General features: G+C 38.9%; 1 protein-coding gene across 2 annotated transcripts in view; it reads left to right on the plus strand.

Annotated features, from left to right (window-relative positions):
• Nucleotides 1-9,428, plus strand: part of AGTR1 (angiotensin II receptor type 1) — a 219,941-nt gene extending 210,513 nt beyond the window's left edge. For both annotated transcript variants that reach the window (XM_073625901.1, XM_073625902.1), the window contains exon 2: nucleotides 1,022-9,428. In XM_073625901.1, the coding sequence (XP_073482002.1) occupies nucleotides 1,070-2,155 (1,086 nt within the window). In that variant the 5' untranslated portion in view covers nucleotides 1,022-1,069 and the 3' untranslated portion in view covers nucleotides 2,156-9,428. The remainder of the gene's footprint in view (nucleotides 1-1,021) is intronic.
• Nucleotides 9,429-13,140: the final 3,712 nt, after the last annotated feature.

Here is a 13,140-nt window from a genome sequence, read left to right on the forward strand (position 1 = left end):
TCACAGATCACAGTGTGAACTGTGAACTCACACAGGAATCGGATCGCATAGGTGAGAACATCCATACAACTGCATGGCTGAACTCGCATTGCTCAGAGATCGCATGTGATAGGCACCTGCAGTGCGGTGGCGAATCACATGCCATCTCTGAGATCGCGCTAGTGTGAACCCGGGACCAGCTAGATGGCCCACTTTATGGATTTAATGGTATCCAGACCTCTATTAAAGATTTTCTCCTTGCTTAATATTCCACTAGCAACAGTTTCACCAGACAGTCAGGCTGCATTCACACCTGAGCATTTCAAAGTTGCACTTTCTGGCAGTGTTTTTACAGCGATTTTACTGCGATTTTGTCGCAGTTTTCACCGCAATTTTGACGCGTTTTACTGCGATTTTGCCTTGTTTTTGGCGCCATTTTGTTCAGGTTACCAATGTAAAAGGCAGAAAAATGCCTGTAATCTGCCCCAAAGAAGCTCATGTTCTTTTTTGAGCTTAGGGCGTTTTTCAGGCATTTTGCTTCAGGTAACAAAACGGTCAGGTGCCATTGAAATGAATGGGATTTTGCTTGTTGGGCGCTTTTCAGGCATTTTTGGGGGCGTTTTACACGTGTTTTCTGAGCTGAAAATTCTCAGGTGTGAATGCAGCCCAAGTGATAAAAAAATATGCAACCTGGACACAGATAGCATTTGAAAGCTGATAGGGTTTGACAAAGCATTTTATATGCATTTGTGTAGTCATTAAAAGTATACCCTCACCATCCTGTTTGATGAAACCATTATCAGTAGAACAAGAAGTAATAGGAAATCTTTTGATTTGAGTCTCTAATCCTTCCCCACTATATTTACCTCCCCCCCCCCCAAAAAAAAAAAAAAAAAAACGTTTTGGCTGGACACTTTAAAGCTTCTCACAGAGGTAAGTTGAAAATATCTAAGAGTTAAAGTAATTTTAAAAAGATAAGCACAACAGTTAATCTGTACGTAATACTTAAAAAAACTAATAATTGTTACCTTTCTCTCTTCAGGTACAGCTTCAAAAATTGTGAATTAAAACCCCCTTAAGAATTCTCAACATGAATGCATCAATAGAAAATGTTGAGGTTGACTGTTCCAAATCCGGAAGACACAATTACTTGTTCATTACTGTCCCAATAATTTACAGCATTATATTCATTGTAGGAATTTTTGGGAATAGTCTTGTGGTTATCGTCATTTATTGCTACATGAAGATGAAGACAGTGGCCAGCATATTTTTAATGAATTTAGCCATTGCGGATTTGTGTTTCGTGATCACATTACCTCTGTGGGCAGCATATACAGCCATGCGCTATGAATGGCCTTTTGGTAGCTTCTTGTGCAAATTGGCATCAGGAGCAATTACATTAAATTTATACACATCTGTACTTCTACTTACGTGTCTCAGCATTGACCGATACAGAGCCATTGTGCACCCAATGAAATCCCGCATTCGCCGCACCATGATGTTTGCCAAGATAAGCTGTACTGCAATATGGATTCTTGCATGTTTAGCTAGCCTCCCCACTTATGTCTTTCGGAGAGTAATCCTCATTAAAGAAGAAAACTTAACAGTTTGTGCTTTTTACTACAAGTCCAATGAAACACAAAAAGTATTGATTGGAATGGCCATCACAAAGAATGTTCTTGGATTTTTCATTCCTTTATTGATAATTTTGACAAGCTACATCTTCATTGGGAAGACACTGAAGTCAACATTCCAAAGGCAAAGAGGCAAATCCAGGTATGATGACATACTTAAAATGATAGTGGCAATCGTTCTGGTGTTCTTCTTCTGTTGGCTTCCACATCAAGTGTTTACTTTTCTGGACATTTTGATCCAGCTGGGGCACATAAAAAGTTGTGTGGTAGAAGACATTGTAGACTCGGCTATGCCAATTACCATATGCATTGCTTACTTCAACAGTTGTCTGAACCCATTTTTGTATGGGTTTTTTGGCAAGAATTTCCGGAAGCACTTCCTGCAACTTCTTAAATACATACCACCACAGATAAGGACACATGCAAGCCTGAACACGAAAACAAGTACTCTTTCTTATCGACCATCAGACAATAACAGAGCCTTAGTCCGAAACCCTTTGAAGTTGAATGAACATGAAGAAATACATACAGGGGGTACTTAAAATGGGAATAATAAGAGACGGCAAAACATAGCATTTGTATACAATACAAGGGCATGGGGATGGATGAGTCAAGTTGTAGAGAAAAATCACACTTTTTATTGAGGAAAAAAATCTTATATGTCAATTATATACACTGCAATTATGTTAGCCAATTTCACTACTGAGTCATACCAATATGTGCTCTATAGCCACCGACATGCGTATTCCAATCACTTCCTGCTTTTGGGTGTCAGCTGGGATGGTCTATCTGATATAATAGCATGAGTGAACCCAGTGCTATAATAAACGAAAAACTGCCAAGAAAACAGTGAACTATTTCTGGGGGCATTCTGTACACAGTCTGTAGATAAAGAACAACCCTTTTTTGCCACAGATAAAAGGACGTGACATTTAATTTTTTGGGCAGTTTTTGAAAGTTATATCTGGCCAAGGATTGAAAAAGGAAGCACATTTATAGTAATAATATAAAAAATTATAATCATCATCATGTGGAACTTTTATAGCTGTCTGTTTTATAGCTGTTTTTCACTTTTCAACCCCTTGCCAGTTATTGCTGGAAGATAAAGACAGGGTAGAGTCCAAATGTTTTTGTTGTTACCAGAACAGGAACTGAAGGGAGATATAAATATTTTTTATGGTGATCGCTGGCAAGGATTGTTTCTCTGAGACAGAAAGTGAGAGCATACATTTTAACTCTTGCCTTAACTCTTCCCATAACTAAACACTTTAAAGCCTAAGCATTGCCAAAAGAAGAGCACAACATTACTACTAATGCACTGTGTCCCTTATGCTCCTGGCTCATCCTCCAATACCCCCCTACCCCAACTGCCATAATCTTCCAGGGTGGTGCCTATGACAGGTCCCTCAGCAATAAAAATCCCCCCCATGCACCAGAAAATTACAGTGGCTGGGTGAGGGGGATCAGAGGAAGATTTCAACTAATGCAGGAGGCAGCAGCACAAGCACACTATATTACCAAAAGTATTGTAAGGCCTGCCTTTACAAGCACATGAACTTTAATGGCATCCCAGTCTTAGTCCGTAAGGGTTCAATATTGAGTTGGCCCACCCTTTGCAGCTATAACAGCTTCAACTCTTCTGGGAAGGTTGTCCACAAGGTTTAGGAGTGTGTCTATTGGAATGTTTGACCATTCTTCCAGAAGCGCATTTGTGAGGTCAGGCACTGATGTGGAAGAGAAGGCCTGGCTTACAGTCTCCACTCTAATTCATCCAGAAGGTGTTCTAATTGGTTGAGGTCAGGACTTTGTGCAGACCAGACAAGTTCCTCCACCTCAAACTCACTCATCCTTGTCTTCATGGACCTTGCTTTGTGCACTGGTCCAAATCATTTGGTGGAGGGGGGATTATAGTGTGGGGTTGTACTTCAGGGGTTGGGCTTGGCCCCTTAGTTCCAGTGAAGGGAACTCTTAAGGTGTCAACATACCAGGACATTTTGGACAATTTCATACTCCCAACTTTATGGGGACATTTTGGAGATGGCCCCTTCCTGTTTCAACATGACTGTGTACCAGTGCACAAAGCAAGCTGCATGGATGAGTGAGTTTGGGGTGGAGGAACTTGACTGGCCTGCACAGAGTCCTGACCTCAACCTAATAGAACACCTTTGGGATTAATTAGAGTGCAGACTGGGAGCTAGGCCTTTTCTCCAACATCAGTGCCTGACCTCATGGTCAAACAATCCCATGTAATATAGTGTATTAAACTTAAGCTTTACTGAAGTTGCATTTTACATTAAAAAAGTGTGGTTTTCTTTACATTTTTAAAAGTGCTGAATTGGTTGTTGCTTGTGCAAACTAATATATACAGTATGAAAAATCAGGGAGAGTGAGACACTTATCATTAAAACATACACTATTTCTGTAATTGTGAACCCTGATAACTGAACTGAAACCACTGATAACTCATCTTCCAAAATGTTCATGTCAGCACAATACAAATAGAATGTTTGCTATTTTTGCTGCACCCAATCACTTTTATCTGCACTGTTTCATTGTATAAGCTCAAAGATGCACTAGACTTATGCCGTGTACACACAATCGGACTTTACGGCATACTTGGTCCGGCGAACCTGAGTCCGTCAGACAATTCGATCGTGTGTGGGCTCCAGCTGACTTTTTTTTCTCAAAAGTTTGACGGACTTAGATTTGAAACATGTTTCAAATCTGTCCGACGGACTCGAGTCCGGTTGAAAAGTCCGCTCGTCTGTATGCTAGTCCGACCGACAAAAACTGACGCTAGGGCAGCTATTGGCTACTGGCTATGAACTTCCTTGTTTTAGTCCGGTCGTACGTCATCACGTACAAATCCATAGGACTTTGGTTGATCGTGTGTAGGCAAGTCCGTTCATTCAGAAAGTCCGTCGTAAAGTCCGTTGAAAAGTCCGCCAGACAAAGTCTGCCGTAAAGTCTGCTCATGTGTACGTGGCATTAGAAGCAAAACCCAGCTGACAGAATACTTGCTATAAGCTCTTTCTAGGCTCCACATTCCAGAAGAATACAGTTCATATACATGCATGTACAATTCATTTTGGTGAATTAACTGAATGAATGAGAGAATGGATGAATGATTGCACAAATGAACAAACTTTTATTACCATACCTCATCTTAACAAAGAATCCTTTCAGAATGTACTTTAATATAGACACCTTTACCAAATGTTTAAATGTACAGTACTGTGCAAAAGTTTTAGGTAGGTGTGAAGAAATGTTGTAAAGTAAAAATGCTTCAATAAAAACACATTTAAATTGCTTATTTTTATCAGTTTACAAAATGCAAAGTGAGCTAACAGAGGAAAAATTGAAATCAAATCAATATTTGGTATTACTACTCTATGGCTTCAAGCCAGCATCAATTCTTACACTTGCACAAAGTGCGATTAACCAATTGTACCAAGCAGGTGCTAAAAATTAACAATTTAACAGGTAGGTTGAAACATAGTCAATAACTGAAACAGGAACAGCTGTGTAGGAGGCTTAAAACTGGGTTATGAACAGCCAAACTCTGCTACTAAGGTGAGGTTATACAAGACAGTTTCATGTCACAGGTCATACACCATGGCAAGGCTGAGCACAGCAACAAGAAACAAGGTAGGTATACTGCATAAGCAAGGTCTCTCCCAGGCAAAGATTTCAAAGCAGTGATACAAAAAAGACGTCACTTGCCCCCACCTTTGGCTGGTTATCGCAGTAAGAAGCATTGGAAGGCTAAGAACAGGTATAAACAAGACCAAGGATAAATCTAAGGGAAAAAAAGAAGCTTAACTTACCGACCAGCTCGAGCTGGTACAAGAAGATACTTATCCATCATGCCATGCCATCAGGGAGGCATGTGATCGACCACAAATATTTTCTGCAGCAGGACAACAACCCAAGCATGCAGAAATTATTGTTAAGAACTATCTGCAGTGTAAAAAAGAACACAGAGTCCTGGAAGTGGTGATTTGGCCCTTGCAGAGCTCTGATCTCAACATCATTGAGCCTGTCTGGGATTACATCAAGAAACAAAAGGATTTGAGGCAGTCTACATCCACAGAGGATCTGTGGTTAGTTTACCTAGAAGAATTGAGGCTGTTTCTATTTCTGAAAGTATTCTTAATTTACAGAATTTTTTCACACCTGCATAAAACAACTTTTGCACAGTAGTGTAATATATATATATATATATATGTTTATTTATTTACATGTTATGATTGGTATGCCTGCACATATGTTTTACAACCACATTCTGTTTTATTAACTATATTAATCATTGTTTTTATTAAAAATAAGATCTCCCTGCCATAGTGTGGATATATCCTTTGCTACTTTTGTGTTTGAGATGTTCCTACCTATCTATCTTGGGACTTATTCACTACTACATCATGTATCTCCCATAATATCAAATTAATAAATCATCTAATAGGAAGAATGTGTCCTTATCATAACAGCCATGGCAGAAGGGCTGGTCTGGAAACTTAATATTAGAGATCTTGAAAACCCAGAGATAAGAGACAGATTATAAACCAACCAACATTGACCAACATTACCAAAAATGGAAATATTCGTGTTGGGTAGACAAATCCTAGAGCTAATGTGAGGATACTTATGCATATTTATAATAATATTAGTAAGTATTGTTTAGAATTCATTGTACATATTTATTTAAGCTACAGATGGTTTCAGAGTTATTATAAAGTGGCCATATGCTGGGTTTTTGGTCCTTTAGAAAAAATATTAATACCTATTATTGTTCCTTAGCTATTTGAGGACAGTTATTTCTTTTAACCTGTGTTATGATTAACAGCCAGGTGGTCTGAAACACAGTGGCATTCATACTTGTAATTTTTAAGGCTTATGCATTTTCCATTTAAAAAAATGAAAATACATGAAAAAAAATGTAAAAACCTTTTACCAGGTGTTGATACGCTTTACCCAGAGCTTATGCCCATTTTAATGTGTGTTGCATTGTACTTAGCATTGCACATTAACGCAAGTAATGATTTGAATGGAAACACATAAGCGTTATAGCACAAGGTGGGAATTATAAGTTGTCATTCACCTTGCATTTAAAATTGATGAAAGTGGAAAAATAACGCTGGACTTTTGGGTTAACTCACTAGTATTGCTATCATAAATTATTGATGTTGAAGTAACTGATCTGGTTACTGGGCAGGCAGCTTCTATACCCCAGAGGATCTCCACCGTCTACTTGGCTTGTAGTGTAATGTAACAAAAATTAAAAATGATGTGCCACACCATTGCTAAGGCAAATATTGTTTTTTTTTTTTTTTTTTTTCACAATTGTCAGTCGTTCTTTGTTTATAGCGCAAAAAATAAAAACCGCAGAGGTGATCAAATATTTGAGGGAAAAAAAAGGACACAGATTTTATTTAGGTACAGTGTTACACGACAGCACAATTGTCAGTTAAAGTAACACAGTGCTGTATCGCAAAAAATGGCCTGACCAGAAAAGGGGGTAAATCCTCTGAAGTTGAAGGGGGTAAAACAGTCTATTTGCCTTTAATAAATCAACCCCTTGGAACTATCCTCTCCTTTTTAACACATGTTAATAAATCAAATTCAACTTATAGCTGGTGATTGCCACATGATGTTTACAAATATTTATTAGAAATGCTAAAAAACACCTTAATAAGTACAAAGAGTGAATTCACCCTTGTATACACTGTTTGCCAAATGACATGTATAAACTGTATTCTAGTTTAAAACACATACAGTAAAAGCAAATAAAAAATCAGCTGTTCTTAGTCCTGCACAATACTACTTTGACGTGTGACATTAGCCGCCCATTATCATAACACCATATGGCATTAGCAGGTTTAAAATGGCTAATATGAAATTGTGCCATTTTAATCCCTGAAAGGAAGTAGCAAGGAGAGTAAGAACTTACAGTATGTGAGTTCCAAGAGGTAATACATTTTGAACATTTTTATATAAATGTAATATAAATGCTGATGTTTTTTTCTCTAAATATAGCCCTGTTTGGTAAAGGGGGATGTCCAACAAAGGCAAGAGATTTCTTCATATTACTACATTACCAATGATTCCATGAATCAAAAATCATATTACTAATTTAATTAAAATGCAGAATATCTTACATTTTATTCAATACAATTGAAAATGTAAATACACAAAAAGAAATCCAGAGCAAAGAGCGCATTGTGTTGTAAATAAAAATTCCAATGTATTAATTCAAATGATAAAATGCACTCACAAATGAGGTGGAAGAAGGAGCGTGTAGTCCATAGCATGAGCAGCCAAGGGTCGCTCAGTCCGAATCAAGGTACAGGAGTAATGGAAGAAGCCTGACCTGAATGGATGGAGATCATTGGGAAACACTAACTCTGTGCTGGTGGAAAAGAGGCCATCCCCCGTTAGTGCAGACAAAACCCCCGGATTGCGTCATATGTTGGGGAGATGCTCCTTTTTCCACTTAGTTTGGTTCATTTTAGTTAATACATTGGAATATTTTATTTACTACACAATGAGTTCCTGGTACTGGATTTCTTTCTGTTTATTTACATGACTCTGGAGCTTCCCTCTCTAGTCATTTGGCAACATCAGGAGTCAGGACACTGCACCCTTCAGGAGATGTCTGTTACATAAGTTTACCATTGACCGTTTATCAATATAGGGTCGGTCTATTCAGTTGATATTCACATTAGTGTTTGTACCTGGCTCTTTATTTGTATACTATGTAAGCCATATCATTTGTGATATTTAATAATAATCAAGCATTTGGATTGAGAGCCTTGTCAATTTTTTATTTTCGTTACCAATAGAAAATGTAAAACTGACAGAAATTTAAAGAAAACACCTTTCATATTAGGCTATAAAAATACTATTAAATTGTAGTGCAGCTTCTTCTGTCTGTGAAGGTAATTGATTGTCAATGTTGTACTGGGCCTTTTTTTATTTTAGGCATATTCAGTAAGGTAGCGCAAAGATCACTTTATGCAAAGTAGTCGCCAATCTCCAAAAGTGGAAGCCTGGGCTAAACCTATCTATCTTAAACCTGCTCCCATCCCCATTCAACATTTTATGCAAACTAGCCTGTAGGGGAAGGATGTCTTTACTTACCTATTCTAAGGGCACTCTGGTCTTGCGATTGGTTCCCAGCACCAGGTTCAGGAGAATGGATGGACATCTGACAAAGGATGCCCCATAGTAGGTCTATGGGTGACGTCACTGCACAGGCATTGCAGTCATTGTTGCTGCTCTCTCTTATTCCCTGAAGCTGGCACTGGGAGCTGATCACGTGACTGGAGCGGGGTGCCCTTAGAAAAGATAAGTATAGACATCTTTCCTCTACAGGCTAGTTACTATAGGACTTAGAATGGGAGTGGAAGCAGCTTTAAGATTAGATAGGTTTAGCCCAGATTTCCACTTTAATGGTAAAAGAATATGGCTACTTTGGGTTGCATCACTTTGCATATTACCATTGCTTTCTACACTGCCCTACTGAATAACATTAAGTTAACTTCTGCTGTTGCTGCTGACAATTATGTTTGTCTTTCAAGAAATGTAACTGAGACTTAGTATGACGTATGTGAAACTGTACAGTTTGGTTAGGATATTCTTTTTGTTAAATATTGTGTTTATGTATAATGTTTTGTGATAATGCACTGTATATGTTACTTACGTATGTCAGGTATAAATATAATGCTCAAACATTGTGTTTAAAGTGAATGTACTGAAGTATTGAATCAAATATGTTTTATAGTTCTTAATAAAGTGGCATTAGTTGTTTAAAATGTTCTTGTATGGCTTATAGTCATTTTGTAAGACATATAACATCATACTCTCAGTGGAATATAGAGGTTGTTATTGTAGAACTTCTGCTGATTACCTGGCTGTCATGGCAATCGAATAGTTTCAATACGTTCTAAGTCAATAACTCAAAACACACACAGCAAGTAATAATTTGACCCTAACTTCACATGATGCCTACATATTTCAAGTCAGTGAATTAAATGGTATAATTTGAAAGTTAGAATTCAGTTATGAGCATTTCAGAAGATATTTCCCTAATGATGGGTTCCTTTATTTTTGTATTTGTAATATAGATAAGCAGCAACCACCCTTTGATATTTTGATTTATCCAAATTGATGAAAGAAAAACTATAGCTTAGGATACATGGTCACAGTTCAAAGTATAAGCTGACAGTATAAAGCTGGCTTGATACAGTACTGGGATGTTAGAAAACATTCCAGCTGATAAAAGATCTTTTATCTTTTATTTTAACCTACAAGCTAATATGACTGTCTCTGACATTTGGAGATGGAGCTTATCTCTTCTATCTGGTAGAGTAGTATGTTGACTAATCATGCCAAATTTTTTTTGTCCTCATGAAGGTCCCTTGAGAGAATCTGCTGAGGCCTACAATGCACCATAAAACACCCCTATTATCATCTAAACATATAGAAAAATGATTGAAGTGTAAGAGTATCTATAGGCACCATGGCATGCAATGTGAACGTCTGCAGCATCCACAATAGAGGAACAATACAGGAAAGCACAAATGAAGGAATGTTCAACTGTATGCTGCATATTACTGTCAAGGTTCCTGCTGCTCCCTTCTGTCTAATTCGGACATTAAATCACCATCTATAAAATAAAGAACTGTATTATAAATAGTATGTGTAAGTAGTTTATTATTACAACTATTACCATTAACAAATGAAAGCTTTGAGACCATCACAAAAACAGTAACAGCAAACAACATTCCCTAAGCTTATTTTCAACAGAAATAAATGTTGAAAGTAGATGCATTACTAAGGTAAGTTTAAACACACTTTACTTCCTTTTAAAGTGCCTATAGATTTTATATAATAGTCTCCCTATCTGGCCAGATTGCACACCAATATGAGATTTATTACCAGTTTCTTACAGTGGTGGCCTGTCCATTAGGGTTGCACTGGCGCCGCCCCCCTATCCATGTGTCCAGCCCCCTGATCTACATACAGGGCACCGGATCATGGATCCCAATGGGGTGGGTTTTTTGAAACACGTGATTAGAACCAGAGGCTCTAATAGGCTTCAAAAAAAGGGTGGGCTCAGGGCACAGAGCAATGCATTCCAAGCCCACCCAGTTGAGTGAGAATAGCGAATAATTGTTTGCTACTTTCACGCTGATTCTCCTCTCAGTCTATAAGGAAGCGGGTCGTGAGACCCATTTCCCGATTTGCCAAAAGGAGAAGCGATGTTATTGGCCGAGGGGGAGGAGGAGGAGGGAGCGGATGCTTGGCCGGGGGAGAAGCAAGGGGAAGATTGACGGACCCACCAGCCACCACTCCAGGGATGGCTCACCATCCAGCTCATCATCCAGCACTCCCCGGCTCAAGGAGGGGAGATTGGAGTCTGGGCAGGACAGAGGTAAAGAGGCTGTCCATCTCCTGCGGTGGTAGAGGGGTGTTCCCCCGTGTTAATGTCCATCTCCCGCCAAGGGGGGTGGCGTTGGTTTGCCGTACCCCCCCGAATTATCGAGCACCAGCTATCACTAACAAATGTTCTTAGAGATTCCAGGCAGCTCCTACACCAGCCTGTGACGAACACGGGTGTCAGATCCCTGCCCTCCTCACTAACTCACGACGAAGGACCGTCCAACCTCACACCACGCTGTCACTTGCGTAACAATGCCACTATCAGTTGGGCCCAGCACAAAGATTTTCTAACTTGTGGGACCACAATCTAGGTGCCAGCAGCCTGAGAGCGATTGTCACTGGGCTAATTACGCAATTAACCCTTCAACTGCCACCAACCTCGTTTAGACCGAGCCAGGGGAGACTTGTGATTTTAGCAATATGAATTATAATTTTAGAATAAGCATCTGCAACACACACTGCCACCACAGACAGGTCTGATCAGAGGCCTTGCTCTACAACAGTAGCGCTCTTCAAGAGGCAGGTTCATTTATAGCTCGCATTAAGAACTTTAGAGACAAGGTTAACACTTTTCAACATAAGGGTTTAACCTCCTTAGCGGTAATCCCGAGTGTGGCTCTCAGTGGTTTTTCAGTACCAAAAGCAGTAACCCCAAGCCACACTCGAGATCGCATTGCAGGATCCAGGCAAAGTTACTTACCTTGTCCTCAGGATCCTGCGATGTCTCCCCACTGAGTGTGCGAGCTGTCCTTCGCCGGATCTATCACAGTGCCGAGCTCCGTTCCCTGCGAGCATTGCGACGCACGGGGGCGGAGCACGTCGCCAAATTCAAAAAGTGAAAAACACAATACACATACAGTACACTATAATCTTACAGATTACATTACTGTATCACATTATTTCACCTCCCTTTTGTCACTAGTGGTTTGTCCAGTGCCCTGCATGCAGTTTTATATTATAAATACTGTTCTTTCTGCCTGGAAACTGGAGATTGTCCATAGCAACCAAAAAGCGTCCATTCACATCAAAAGCAGTTTTAGACTAGCTAGAAAACAACGATAATTGGAATCACTTGCAGAATTGAGCGATAGTGATTTGTGGGGAAATTCGGCATCAAACACTGAAAGCAATGACAGCGACAATTCTGCAACTGAGCAAATTTCAGTGTTTTTGATTTGATTACATTATTGAATAATTTTATTATTATTATATTATTATTTGTTATAATTATTTATAGTTATTTATTATATTATAATTTATGATTTTGTGTTTCAAACTTTATCATACCCGGGCTGTCTACTAGACTCTTGTTTGGACAGATTTAAGTGTGTTATTCCTAAGAATTACAGGCCTACAATATAAGACACCAAATTTCCATACAAAACATTGTATCACTTTGAGCATCAAAAATCTGACATAATCATACTGCCAGGGAGGCTAATATGAAAAGGTCAAAGTTGTGCAAATAAAACATTTACAGAAAAAAGATGTTTCAAAGAGATAACGACAATATACAGCCACAAAGAAAAAAGGTAGAATCAGGGAAGAAGAATACTTGCAATTAATGTCCGAGGGTTGATCAGAGTTTGATTGATGAGCTGAATAATTGGTTCTCAAACTTGGCAGATGTTCCTGCTTGGATGGTAAAAGGAGAACAGACCATTGTCTTGGCATCTCCTCTTTTCTGTCAGATCAAAGGGGTGTTGACAGCGACCAGTGACCAATCATCTGGTCATCTTGTTTAAGGGTTGGTTACTGGGAGGTCTCTACATTCATGACCATGTCCCAGGTACACTTTGTGATACATATTCATATCTCTGCATCTATAGTGTTTACAGACTGCAAATATCCATATTATGGTTCAGCGTGAGATTTCCTGATATAAACTGATATAAACATACCAGGTCTCCAATGTCTAGTTTACCTAGGATGAATAAGGGGTACCAGTGGTTTCCCATATGATCTGTCTGGACTTGAAATGTTACAAATTATCTGGGGAAACTAAATATGTCCATATTATTGCTGTCCTATTATTAATTTGGAAGTTATAAAACATGCTGAAATTTCAGAACTATCCCTACTGTTT

This window comes from Aquarana catesbeiana, linkage group LG04 (genome assembly GCF_042186555.1).
Source record: "Aquarana catesbeiana isolate 2022-GZ linkage group LG04, ASM4218655v1, whole genome shotgun sequence".
Lineage (NCBI taxonomy): Eukaryota > Metazoa > Chordata > Amphibia > Anura > Ranidae > Aquarana > Aquarana catesbeiana.